Source organism: Solanum stenotomum, chromosome 12 (genome assembly GCF_019186545.1).
Source record: "Solanum stenotomum isolate F172 chromosome 12, ASM1918654v1, whole genome shotgun sequence".
Taxonomy (NCBI): domain Eukaryota; kingdom Viridiplantae; phylum Streptophyta; class Magnoliopsida; order Solanales; family Solanaceae; genus Solanum; species Solanum stenotomum.
The window spans coordinates 31467738-31481236 of record NC_064293.1 but is presented as its reverse complement, the minus strand read 5'-3'; the positions used below and the strand labels follow the sequence as shown (position 1 = coordinate 31481236).

The 13499-nt window shown below is 31.7% G+C and overlaps 2 protein-coding genes across 4 annotated transcripts; one reads left to right on the top strand and one right to left on the bottom strand.

The window, feature by feature from the left end:
- Positions 1-6125: 6125 nt before the first annotated feature.
- Positions 6126-11692, top strand: LOC125848881 (binding partner of ACD11 1-like). Of its 3 annotated transcripts, none has more exons than XM_049528829.1 (5): positions 6126-6224; positions 7835-7992; positions 8543-8618; positions 10140-10253; positions 10981-11692. In XM_049528829.1, exons 2-5 carry the CDS (start codon positions 7877-7879, stop codon positions 11443-11445), a joined length of 771 nt encoding a protein of 256 aa, XP_049384786.1. In that variant the 5' UTR covers positions 6126-6224; positions 7835-7876; the 3' UTR covers positions 11446-11692. The 3 variants fall into 3 exon arrangements, with proteins under 3 accessions (XP_049384786.1, XP_049384785.1, XP_049384787.1); XM_049528828.1 differs by having other exon boundaries at positions 6167-6216; positions 7831-7992; XM_049528830.1 differs by having other exon boundaries at positions 6178-6224; positions 10984-11692.
- A 351-nt stretch (positions 11693-12043) lies between these two features.
- On the bottom strand, positions 12044-13350 carry LOC125848880 (uncharacterized protein At5g39865). The gene has a single exon (XM_049528827.1). The coding sequence runs from the start codon at positions 13173-13175 to the stop codon at positions 12204-12206; it is 972 nt and encodes a 323-aa protein (XP_049384784.1). The 5' UTR covers positions 13176-13350; the 3' UTR covers positions 12044-12203.
- Positions 13351-13499: the final 149 nt, after the last annotated feature.

Sequence of the window (13499 nt, the reverse complement as noted above, 5' to 3'; positions counted from 1 at the left end):
TTATATCGGGAAGAATCTAATGACATTCTAGCTAGAGTAATAGAGACATAATGCAGTGATTAGAGTATTGGTTTAATTAATTCTTTATGAAGTGAGAAAACGACTTCTTAACGAAACCATGTCAGCGTCCACAGTAAACTACTCTTTTTATGATTAAAAAAGTTAATTAGATGAATGCATGCCAATAAAATGGGAATAATGTTAGGTTAGAGATAGAAAATCTATAGTGACAATATATTGTGTATATATAGACTATTGTTCACTATCATAAATCAATGACGGATAAAATTTTATAGCTAAACAATAAAAATTTTATGTTAATCTCAATTAACTACGGATAAGGGATAACTATTTAGCAACAAATTAGCTATCGATAAATTCTGCAGTTAATTTCATATTTTCTAGTAGTGATATTAGGATCGACATATTTGTAAATGAGATAAATATATTAAGAGAAAGGGACATTGAGATTGTGTTTCATGAAAAGGGTGTCTTGGTGTTTTAAAAAATGTCATATTCAAATAAATCATATATATATATATATATATATGTAGAGATAGTGAAAAGGGTTGAGCCCTCATCGACTAATTAAGACTTTGATGTTGCCTTTACCTTTATGAATGGTCACCTTTAGAGAGGACACCAAATCAAGAAACCCTGTGTCATATCAATTTCATTTGTTGAAAACTGATCCCATCTTCACTGTGTCATCGACAACTATATATATATATTCTAATTGACACATCCATCTTTTGAGATATTAATTTTGTGGATTTCAATTTCCCATTCAAATTATTGGCCAATAAGTAACTATCTAGTAACTATATTATTATTCTACTAGGGAAGTAGTTGTACCAAGAGTATTGGACGTTGGAATGTGTAGGTTTTGCTTTAATAGGGACGTTAAAGTTTATTGGATATAAATTTATAAAGTGATTTGGATTATATTAAATTTAAGAGTATATTAGTTCAAATAAATATTGTATATTAATATAATGAAATTAATAATTTAAATTCAATAAAAATGAATCTAATTAAATTTCAATTCTATTGGATCAGTCCATTGATTTGAGCTATAAATGACGAATTCACTTTGCTAAAGCACAATATATCATGTCACTATTTGTCCGAAGGAGGCCTGTTTTCATACTAGCTCCCCCATTCTACAATTATGAATAGGGTCCTCATAAATAAAAAATTACACCAAAATTCTAACCAGAAACTAGAGAGAGCACGTGGATCAAACGCGGTAGATTTCTCTACAAACTACAAAGTTCAAGAATTCAAGCAAACAAATATTCGAGTTAAAAAATCACTCAAGATCAAGACCACTAGATTCAAGAACAAACTCAAAAGTAATTGAATTGAAGTACAAGATAAGATCAAGTTAAAGTTCATCAAGATTCAAGGTCAAAATCAAAGGCTCTTGAATCCACGTACAAGTCAAGACCAAGTTTATTGAAATTCAAGATCAAGCTTACAAACTCTTGAATTTATTCGAAAAAACGAACAAGAGAATTCATAAAGATTGTAATGCTCAAATTTGAAATAATATACTACATGATTATTGCGATATTTTCCAGTCTAGATTATTATTTTCTCGATACAAATTTTACTACTTACAAAATATACACATTACATACAAGAGATTTTAGGGCTTGTTGAAGCTTTTAATTGTAACAAATTGAAATCGCAGATACACAAAGGTATTTGTTGCTTCCCAAGTTGATAGGTGAATGACTCAATATGTAAAGTAAATTGTGCATTAATAACATGATCCGTTGATCCTAAGCAATGTCTGGTGAAACACGATTTATTTTGATTTTTGAAAAGCAAGCCTTTATTTTAGGACAACACTAAATTAAAATGCCACCAACCGGCCATATGCGGGCCATTACAGAGGACTGCACTGGCATTAAATTTGACCGCAGGGTCCATCTTATAGATTTGTATTGAATTTATTGAAATTATAACTTAAAGGACGTGGATGGGAAAGGGATTTAAAAAAAAAAAAAAACAAAAAAATCCTCAATTTAATAATCATTGTCCACTATACTATTTTAGAATATCTAACTCTTCTTATCCATGAAATCAATGGATAATATTACACTTAATTTCTAATTTATTCTTATCATTAATTATAGTAATTTTCCTATATTACATTTTTTAAGACATTATGTTCAGCCGTTCAGGGATTTAAAGGGTGATATAGTAAAATTATCCTTCTATTATAGTTTCCTAAAAAGTGTGCACATTCAATAATGAACAAATATAATTCAACAGAGGGAGTATATATATATAAAATAGTCTAAATGCTTCTAGAATTTGGTAATGCGTACTCCTTTGTTTCTTAAAAAGTAATTATTACACAATACTCTTTTTTTTCTTCAAAAAACATATCCTTATTCTTTATCTAATTCTTGCAATATACAACATTCGATCTGGATGATGATCATAAGTTGTATGAAATTTGTAGTTAAGCAACTTTAATAAGGTTAAATTAGTTGTTTTTAGGTCTGCATTTCGGAAGATTTAGTACCAATATTGAAACGATTGTGTGTGTGTTTAATACAAAGTATTTATTTGAGAAAAAAAGAATAAGTATTTTTTGAAAAATAATCTTTTTTATTATTTAATAATTAAATAAAAACATTCTAAATATATATTTATGTAATGCAGAAAAACAACGTTATGATTTATGGGGTGTGGTCAAAGGGTAGATGTTGGGAGCATTGGGGTGAAGAGGACGCAAAGAGCCCGTGAACTTGAAATGCTATTCATTAAACATTTGTTTTTTTATACTTCAAATTATTTTCAGATTCTCGCACTTATTTTTCTAAAAAAGATATTTTTAAAATATCCTCCATACCAAACTTAACTTAAAATATCACATTTTCATATAAAAATAGTGTATACAAGTAAATTTTGACACTAAAATAGAAAGCGTAGACTATGCAAAGAACTCGCACTTACAAAAAGTAAAAAATTACATATTAAAGCACGAAATTGCGGTAGATTTTATAGATAGTCATTCAACGTTTATTTATTACTTAAGTCATAAAATTATTTTATACAAAAAAACACTCAATTATATTTCGAGCAACTTTCACATATAACAAACACAAAATTCATATTTGTATGCTATAGCAAAGTTTGCATAATTGCGCTCCATAGCAAACATAAATATGACATATACAAAAGAAAGCAGCTGTATAATCTGTTTTGGTATACATATACAAAAAGATCAATTGTATAAAGTGAGAGAGACGAGTGAGATCTGGGAGATGGGAGAGAGGGGAATGAAAATATATGTATATATACAATTTTCACGCATTTTATACATTTGCGTTTTTGTATAAAGTGAGAGAGACGAGTGAGAGAGCGAGATCTAGGAGAGGGGAGAGAGGGGAACGAAAATATATGTATATATACAATTTTCTCTCACTTTATACAAACACAAACACATTTTATACAATTTACGTTTTTTGTATAAAGTGAGAGAGGCGAGTGAGAGAGCGAGATCTGGGAGAGGGGAGAGAGGGGAACGAAAATATATGTATATATACAATTTTCTCTCGCTTTATACAAACACAAACACACTTTATACACTTGCGTTTGTATAAAAAACGAGAGAGGCGAGGGAGAGAACGAGAGTGGTGAGCGAGATTCACCAGGAGAGAGGTGAAATAACAACAGTTTGCTATGAGGTACAATTAAATCAAACTATATTTATAGCATTTAATTTGAATTAATAATTTGCTATTATATACAATTTTCCCTTATATTTAAGTATGAAAAGGGCCCTTAAATTACTCTTTTTAAGTATCTTAGAAAATCACTACAAAGAAATAAACAAGACATCTTTTATTATGTTTAGGCAAACTTAAGTGACTATTTTGTTGTAAAAAACTGTTAAGAGACTCCCAAGGGCACTCTTGTAAAAAGTTGTTGAGTAAATTCCTATGGTACTTAAACAAAAAATAAATAATTTTTATTAAAAAGATTATTTTTTATAGAATAAAAAAAAATTTAGGGAATATTTTAGCTAATGGTAGCTCGTCAAAAGGTTGCAAACAAACAATTGGCCACTCATAGCTTTAATGCAATAAAATAATACTACCTTCGTTTCATTTTTGGTGGCATCTTAGACTTGATATGATGTTTAAAAAAATAAAGATTTTAAAAATTTGTGATCTAAAATAATTTTTGGATATTTGTGTGGTTGAGTTTCATTTCATTAAAAGTAAAAAAAGAATTTTTAAGTTAAATTATTTCTAATTATATGATTTTTTTTTATAAGAAAGATTATAAAGGAAAATGTGCTATATAAAATGGGATAAAGGAAATAGTACTATACCCTCTCCATTTTCATTTTATGTGACTTTTTTGTTGGGACACTAATTTAAGAAATAATGGATCATTTGGTAGGCCGCATTAGAAGAAATAATCCATGTATTATGTATGGTATTATTTAGTACTATGTTTGGTAGGAATTTGGGTCTATGTATAACTAATTTATGGATTAGTTATACATCCTACGTGGTATTATAAGATGTATTACTAATACCTTCCATTTGGAGGTATTAGTAATACATAGGATATAATACCATGGGATAAGTCTATGTAAAGACAAAAATATCCCTCAAAGTATTTTAATTATTTTGTCTATTTTTATTTTTTTTAGTTTTTATATTTGTACTAGTAAATTTATTTAAATAAATTAGCTTACAAATTATTTGAGAGAGTTATTTGTTACAAAATAAATCCAATACAAATCAATACAAATTTGAAACGTGAGTTGTTTAACATTTATTAATTAAAAAAACAAATATATCACAATATGACGTTTGTGATCTTAATATATATTTGTGTGATTTTTCTAATTATTTGTAATTTGAACAATTTAAAAATTACATACATATTAAAATTACAACTTGCATTTTTTATGTGTAAATGTAGATGGTTTATTCAATTTTACCATTGTTGACCGTCTTTTCGATTTTAAAAGTAAATGGTTTATCATTTTTTTTTTATATATTGAAAGGTGACATTTTGTGAGTGATAAATTTATTAAAGGGATAAGGATAAAGAATGCCCTTAAACTATGCGAAAGGAACAAAAATGCCTTTTGTTTGTAGTTTGGTCAAAAAATGCGCTTGTTGTTATTAAATGAATCAAAAATACTCATTTTTCAAATAAACATATTATTTATTTTCTTTTTAACAATTTTTTTTTTCTAATAATATTTTTTAAATTAGCAAATGTATCTTACTTCAATTCAAAAAATAAAATAAAAAATGAAAATATTTCTAATTTTATTATAATTATTTTTTATTGTTATATAAATATAAATTAATGATGGATATACTATGATCTTATATAAATGACATATATTATCTATCAAAAGGGTACATGAAATTATTCTATTTTAATTGATGAAATGAGATTAAAAAGAAAAAAAATATTTCTTACATTTTTATTTGTTAAAGTGATTATAAAAGAAAGAAAACAAGAACATGGTTCTTTAATAGTATTTTAATTAGGAAGAAGATGTGTTTAAAAAGAAAAATAATAATATATGTGTTCGGAAAATGACATTTTTGACCCATTTAGTAACTATAGGGGCATTCCTGGACCAACGTATTAACTGTAAGGATATTTTTGAACCAAAGTATTGACACCAAAGACATTTTTTAACCAAACTATAAACAAAAGACATTTTTGGTACTTTCTCATAGTTTAAGTACATTTTTGACCATTTTTTCTTTATTAAATGACAATTATTTATCCTCAAATAATTAAAGTGAAAAACTAGCAAACATGACAACAAAATTGTTCTTTTCATAGCTAGTTAGAAGGAAATAAAAAATAATATTGTCCGACAATTATTTATCTTGACCTAATTACATAAAAATTCAAGAGTATCATTCGAAATAAGTTTTTTATAGAGTTTTAATCCAACTACAAGATGAGGTGGGAAACAATGTACCAAAAACTTGATAAAAATAAACCCTGCACTATTAATTTTGTATTACTAATTTTTGTATTATTAATCTTTGTACCAAACGACCTCGAGTGAACACTTTATTATGTTTACCAAATTGCCCTTGTTATAAAATACCTCTAGTAAAAATAGAATTGTCTGTTTACAATTTCTCTGTCTTTCTCATCCGCGGCTGAGTGCTCTGTTCCGGTTTGACCATCTGATCATCATTAATTATCAGGTGCGATTTTAATTTGTAAACCTTTTTGATGCCTAAATTTCCTTTTTAATATATGATTATCTGTTTGTTTATTGAACTTAGATGTATCTGTAAATTCAATTATCCTAAGGTTTTATTGGTGCCGAAATTTCTTCACTTTAACCTAATATGTATGTATACACAAATCTGGTAACTTTTTTAAAAAATCACTGTAGATTCTTGCAAGTATGAGATTCTGAAGATCTCATGGAGCCCCTAATTATTCTTCAAAGTCAATATATTTGAGTATTGCAGTGATAATATGAAGTGTGATACAGTGGTCAATGAAGTGAGTTGAGAATGAACTATGAGGTTTCAGATTCAAATCTCACTAGAGACAGTATAATACTAGGTGATTTCTTTCATATGTAGTGGTCAATGACGTGAGTTGAGAATGAATTATGAGGTTTCGGATTCAAATCTCACTAGAGACAGTGTAACACTAGGTGATTTCTTTCATATGTAGTGGTCAATGACATGAGTTGAGAATGAATTATGAGGTTTCGGATTCAAATCTCACTAGAGACAGTGTAACACTAGGTGATTTCTTTCATATGTAGTGGTCAATGAAGTGAGTTGAGAATGAATTATGAGGTTTCGGATTCAAATCTCACTAGAGACAGTATAACACTAGCTGATTTTTTCTATCTGTTGTAGCCTTCTCACTAGAGACACTAAAACACTAGGTGATTTCTTCCGTATGTTGTAGCATTGGTGTATAGAGTTATTATTATTGGTGGGAGGTGACACATCTTTCGTGGAATTAGTTGAGGTGTGTACAATTTGGCTTAGACACTATGATTATTTAAAAACATATTTAAAAATGAAATGGGCTTGAATAGAGAGAAATGAATATTACGGATATATATAACGACAGGCTATGAAGATCTCTTACTAGTCTTTAGTTTAAAGTGTTCTATTATACTATTTGGAGAGCTAACTGAAATTTGTGATGAGATCTTATGAAGAATATTGGCTTACTGGCTTTATCTGAGTGATTAAATTACTATATTTCCTATTTCAATAGCCAGAATGCACTTAGCAATGTTGAGCTGATAAAGTTATTGGAACACCCTTTTTTAATCTGGGAGCTGTGCTATAGAAAATATCATTGATCTTTATACAAAATCTTCTTTTGTTCTTCTATTTCAAGATAATTGCAGATGTTACATCCTAAAGCATATGTTTATCTTTATTTATCCTGATTAAGATAATTGCTATTTGTGTGTGCTTCTTACAAAAAATATCATTGATCTTCATAAGGTATCTTTTTTTGCTCTTCTATTTCAAGATAATTGCAGATGTTACATCCTAAAGCATATGTTTGTCTTTATTTAACTTGATAAGAATAATATTTCTGATATAAAGGAGTTTTGGAAATGAATATCTTGATCATACATTATTTCATGTCTATACAAGGATCTTAAAGATTGAATCTGTTTAATTTTTTCAATGTTCTTTCCCTTAAAAGTGGCCTCGACAAGCCATGGATTGAGAAGTATTGACATGATGATAAATCAATGAATTTAAGTTAACTTTTATATTTTAGCTCTTATGAAATTTGAATGATTTATTCTTCTTGATTTAATCAGGTTAAGCCACCTTTACTTGGGACTTGAACCGTGTCTCTATCCATGTATTTGGGTCATTACACAGCAGAAGTCACGAGTCTTTCTACCAAAGCTACAGAGAAGGATGTCGATGAGTTTTTCTCTCACTGTGGTGAAATTGAACAAGTAGAGATCATCAGGTAGCTTTTCATTTATTTGAATTTACCTGCAAATTCTGCTACAGCATAGTTGTCATTTCGAGCTGATTATTGTCGGTGTTGTAAATTTATGCTTGGCGATTGTTCCCAAAATTTGTCTATCTAAGATGAAATAGTTGATATACATGCTTAATCAATAGTATTCTGTTTGCATGTCCTATTGCAATTCTGCCTTATGAAATATGTCAAATAAGACGTGTATTGCCACTCTTTTCCATGTGACTTCTTCAAAGCATTATGAAATGTCAACAAGAGCTTATGTGTTACTATAATTTCTGAGATGTTTGTGTAGAGAGAACAAGGTTAGGATCCGATAACGTTTGCTGTTGACAACCCATTGTGAGTAGTGAAGCATATCATCTCAATGTCCTGAAACTCACTATAGGGCATTCCCAACTTTCTTCGTCAAAAACGATGTTTAAACTTTTAAAAAAGTAGCAGATGGAGAGAGTTCAATGATATTAAGCTGTGTGAGAAAAGATGGATGTTCTTAACCCTTCCTGATTTCAAGTGTTGCCTTTATCGAATGCAGATTGAGTGAATATGCTTCTATAGCCTATGTTACGTTCAAGGATAGTTATGCACTGGAAACTGCTATTTTACTCAGCGTAAGTTTCTGCTTTACTCCACTTTTATGTTAGTTCTACTTAGCAGAAAGAACCTCCAAGGTGAATGGCGTTACATAGTCAATGCTGCATATCTATATGCTACTGAGTCAAGTTTATACTCATCATCACCATGATGAACATCCAAAAGATTTTTTTATTGGCTTGTTTAATGCTTATTGAAGCTTATAATTTCTTTGTTTAACCAGGGAGAGAGTAGTCAATTATCTACCAAAATAGGTGCTTGCAGTAACTTTCTAGACTCAAGCTTTAGAAGCATCAATGAAAAATATTATATTTATATCTACATTCCTTAGTCATGAATTTTCTTCGTAGTGTTTTGAACTTTTAATTAAGATTGTTGTCTCGTTCTTTTCACTTATAAATGTTCGAGCCTTTCGATTTCTAGCTGAACACAAATTAACAGCCTTTGTGCAACCACCTAGAAGGTCCTTTTAAAGAGCTCTGATGTGCTATCCTATTTGGACATGTTCTTATTAAATATATATTTATATCCGCAACAAATGTAATGTGGACTCCATCTGTTGTGCCAATTCTTTAAACCTAATATCTCTCTTAATAATGTGATCAATTTTATCTCTGACACGATACACTGTATTTAAATCCAATATCATTCAGTACATTACTACCTACAAGGTTTCTATAACCTTGACCCTCATTTACTTTTATTCCTTTTTAGGAGAAAAGAAACTCTATAAGAGCAATCGATGCTATGTGAGATGAGCTTTGGTGGTAAACTATATTCCCACTACCTATGTGTCATTCTATTTGGTTTAGTTTAACCTAGAGACAAAACAATTCTGAGTGATAGCACAAAAGGATGCTTAAATTCCAAATACATTTGACTACTTGACATACCTTTAGGTTTCTATGGTTGCAACGAGTTAATATGATCTATCTTGTATTTTCACCATGTAAATATGTATATTTTGAATTTTTGAAAAAGGTAATTAGGTAAAATATAACTATTTTGAACAAAGCTGCTAGTTATTTGTGTACCCACCAACCATAGATGTAGTAGATCTTTGATTCTAGGCCATGGGAATCTGCAAACTAATCTTTTTGATATATCATTTTTCTATTCACTATCTACATGTAGAGACGTCTTGGTACTTGTGCTTGAGTTGTATATACCAGTTTTCTGCTTTTATATTTGAAACTAACGTTTTAATTCATGGGAGGTGGCAGGTATCCGATGAATTAGGCAAGGTGCATGTAGCTGGCCTGAACACCACGATAATAAAAAATTAATGTTTTAATTCCCTATCTAGTTTTCTCGTCATTGTGCTCTTTTTAATTCCCTATCTAGATTTCTCGTCATTGTGCTCTTTTTCTTCATTTTCCTTGTTCTCTCTGTTTTTAGTTGGACATAGTATGTGCATTGGGTGAAATGCTAGATTTATTCCTTAGGTGGTGCTAGTACTGCATTCAATAAATTCATACAGCTAATTTTATGTTTCATGCACCTATAAAAAAATTCTTAACCTTTTAGCCTTGATTCAGGGATCCACTATACTAGATCAATGTGTTCGTATATCTCGCTTGGAAGCCCATGTAGATGAAGACGATCCTTGGAATAACTATATAGATAAGGTGGAGAATGGAAGAAGCTCTGCGGTAGGCTTTTCCCATTTGATCTCCTTTTCAGTTAAAGTTTTGCCTTATTTGTCTGGACAATCAATTCTCTTACTGCCTGTCTATGAGGGTAAATGAAAATAAAAATGTTATATCATTCATCGGTAAATTAATAGGAGTATGATCTCAGTGGCAGCTCCGCTTTTGAGATTAATTAGCTCTTAAGGGATAGTTTGCACGGCTAATAGTATCCAATTTGAGAACTGAGCTTATCATGATTTTCTTTCTTTGGTGAGCTCTAGAGCTGAGGATATGTAATTAAATAGCTTATTTTACTATTCTTCTTTTCCTTTCGTTATTCTTTCCTTGATAAAAGTATTTGTACATTATCACAATTGAGTTCCCTAAAATTCAGTTCGACTCTTGTTAGTTAATTTGGGGAAAGTTCATTCAGAAAGTTATAAGACCTATTGACTGAGGTATGTTGGTGGAGATGTAAGAACAAATTAATTCTTCAAACAACTCACTTTTTTCTTTCTTTTTTATTCCGCTGTTTTCCAGTTTTATTTTTATCCTTAGCTTCCCTGATGCTTTACTTGAGCCGAGGGTCTTCCGGAAACAACCTCTCTACCTTTACAAGGTAGGGGTAAGGTCTGTGTACACACCACCCTCCCCAGACCCCACTTGTGGGATTACACTGGTCAATGGTCACTGGGTATGTTGTTGCTTAGCTTCCCTGATGTCATTTTGAAAACTTTCTGTAAATTAGCAGGTCCATACAAATCAGTTTGTTTCAACTCCTGGGGAAGCTGTGACCATGGCACAGCAGGTAGTTGAAACCATGATAGTGAAGGGATATCAACTAAGTAAGGATGCGCTAACCAAAGCCAAAGCTTTTGATGAGTCTTATCATGTGTCATCCACTGCAGCAGCAAAGGTGGCAGATCTCAGCAAGAGAGTTGGGATTACTGATAAAATTTGGTCTGGCATGGAGACTGTTAAATGCGTGGACGAGAAGTACCATCTTTCTGAGCTTACCATGTCCGCTGCATCTTATACAGGGAAAACAGCTGTAGCTGCTGCAACCGCTGTGGTTAGCAGTAGTTACTTCTCCAAGGGAGCTTTTTGGGTTTCAGATGTTCTGAATCGGGCTGCTAAGGTCGCTGCTGACTTGGGTAATAATGGTGTCAAAAAAGAAACAGCTCCTATAGAAATGAACCAAATTGGTAAATAGGGCACATGGAATTATCCAAAGGTGTAAGCTTTCCATGGAGACATGAATGTGAATATGAACAATTTTAGCTAGTTGAAGCAGAGTGCGCAACATGGTGTAACAGGATTCATACTTATGGTAACATGTTTGGTATTGTGCAGTCATTACCGTGGTTTAATCAATTTGATTTCCTCTACTCACGGGAGTACAATGTAAGTAATACGCTTGATTGGATTACAAGTTGATCATACATGTCATGCTTTTCAGTGAGCTGGTATTTTATCATTCATTAATCTACGTGTTATTGACAAAGTTAACTTGCGTTCATTCTGCATTCGCACGCATACTACTGCTATGAATTTGCCTAGACTTGCTAGTCCTAGCGCCAGAAAAAACTGGGAAGCTATTGGTACTTTCATGCCAGATGCTGGAAAAGTATTTGTTTGAACCTAATCTTATCAACCATGTTTCACAGTTGGATAAGTGTTACTATTATACTACTGCTACTAATGTGTTGAATATGCAGTAAAAGTTGGATAATCTGTTGGCTAGATGACATTTGCATTAGTTTAGATGCTTGAAGCCTTTGCCTATCAGCAGCAGAAGAAAGTTCAGGACCTAGAATTGTTCTGCATAAGTATACATAGTTTGAGCTGAAAATAATGCTTCAGTTGAACCTGTAAAACTCGCCTTAGAACCGCTCCTACCCATCAGCTTAGGCTTGAACTTTGCTCATCTTTGTCCTTTTAAATAGATAGCACCATAAAACCAGATGAATGTTAGTCACAACAAATCGGACATTGTATAAGCCCATTTTCGTTGCAATCTGGGCATCGTTGGAAACCACACTCATCTTCTTCATCATACTCTGCTTCATAGTATATTTTACAACTTCCATAGCATGTCTCACATGGCACAAACCTAACATCTCCACAGCTCTCACAAACTCCATTTTCTACCCTTTGACAGCTTTCTACTACCTTCTCAAGCTGTCCGTTTTCGTCCATTCTGCATATTTCATCAACCCCACCAATGTATTTTCTCCCCAGACATACCCTTGGCAGCATGTATCCTTCCCCTGGTAGTAACTCTTTCAATTCCTTCTTAAACCCTGCATGCATCGATACATCTCTTTCATCGATCTTAACACCTAGTCCCTTCAAAATCATCCGAACATGACAACAATCCTCATACGTTTTCCTCACTCCTCTCAGGCTAGTGAAGTATAAAATCACTTTGTCTTTATTCTGTTGCACCAATTTAAGATCAGCAACTCTACAGTTTGATTTCAGTCGAGGTGTAAGCTGATCATAAGGATTGTCCAAGACATCGAAAGAAAAGCTACAGACACGATGAGGAGATGCAAGAAGATTAATATCTTCAAGATCTTCCATCAATTCCCAAACATTGACACTCTCTGGTTCACCACCAGGAGAAGTTGTAATTGTAGTCTTAGGAATCACTTTTGGGATTTTCTCATTGATCATTTGAGACCATGTCTTTGTCTGAATCAGCCCCATTTCCAACTCTTCATCTTTTTTGAACAATAATTCATCATCTTTGATATGTTGTTTCAGTGGATCAAGTCTCAAAGATCCTAGTGTTGAGGAAGTGAGAGAGACCAGGTGGATGCTACAGTCTTCTTTATCGATAGGAATACGTTTGTTCATCGAGTAGCTTCGATGCACTGGAGAATAATAGTGTGCGTTGCATTTTTGGCATACTTTTGGCTTTGAATTGGTGCAACCCATTGTTAAATAAAAGTCCAGCCTAGAAATTGATTTGAGTAGAAGAATAGAGTAGTTGTTAGAGCAGTGGATGGAAAGAGATCAATCAAGATTGGGTTAAGATTTCGAGAGATTAATAAGTAGACAAATCGAGGAATTTGAAATGGAGAATTTGTGCCAATGACTTTTAGAGATAAAAAAGGAAACAAACTATTTCTGTTAAATCATACTCCCTTCGTCTCGAAATAATGCGTTATACATCCTACCAAACGATTCTTTTTTGTCTCGAAATAATGCATTATACATCCTACCAAACGATTCTTTTTTCTTACTCCATTCTATAAAAGT

Coding starts and splice junctions, on each gene's coding strand:
- LOC125848880 (XM_049528827.1), bottom strand. CDS start 13,175: ATGGGTTGCACCAATTCAAAGCCAAAAGTATGCCAAAAATGCAACGCA.
- LOC125848881 (XM_049528829.1), top strand. CDS start 7,877: ATGTATTTGGGTCATTACACAGCAGAAGTCACGAGTCTTTCTACCAAA. Junction 8,619..10,139: donor AAACTGCTATTTTACTCAGC/GTAAGTTTCTGC, acceptor GCCTTGATTCAG/GGATCCACTATACTAGATCA. Junction 10,254..10,980: donor AGAATGGAAGAAGCTCTGCG/GTAGGCTTTTCC, acceptor TCTGTAAATTAG/CAGGTCCATACAAATCAGTT.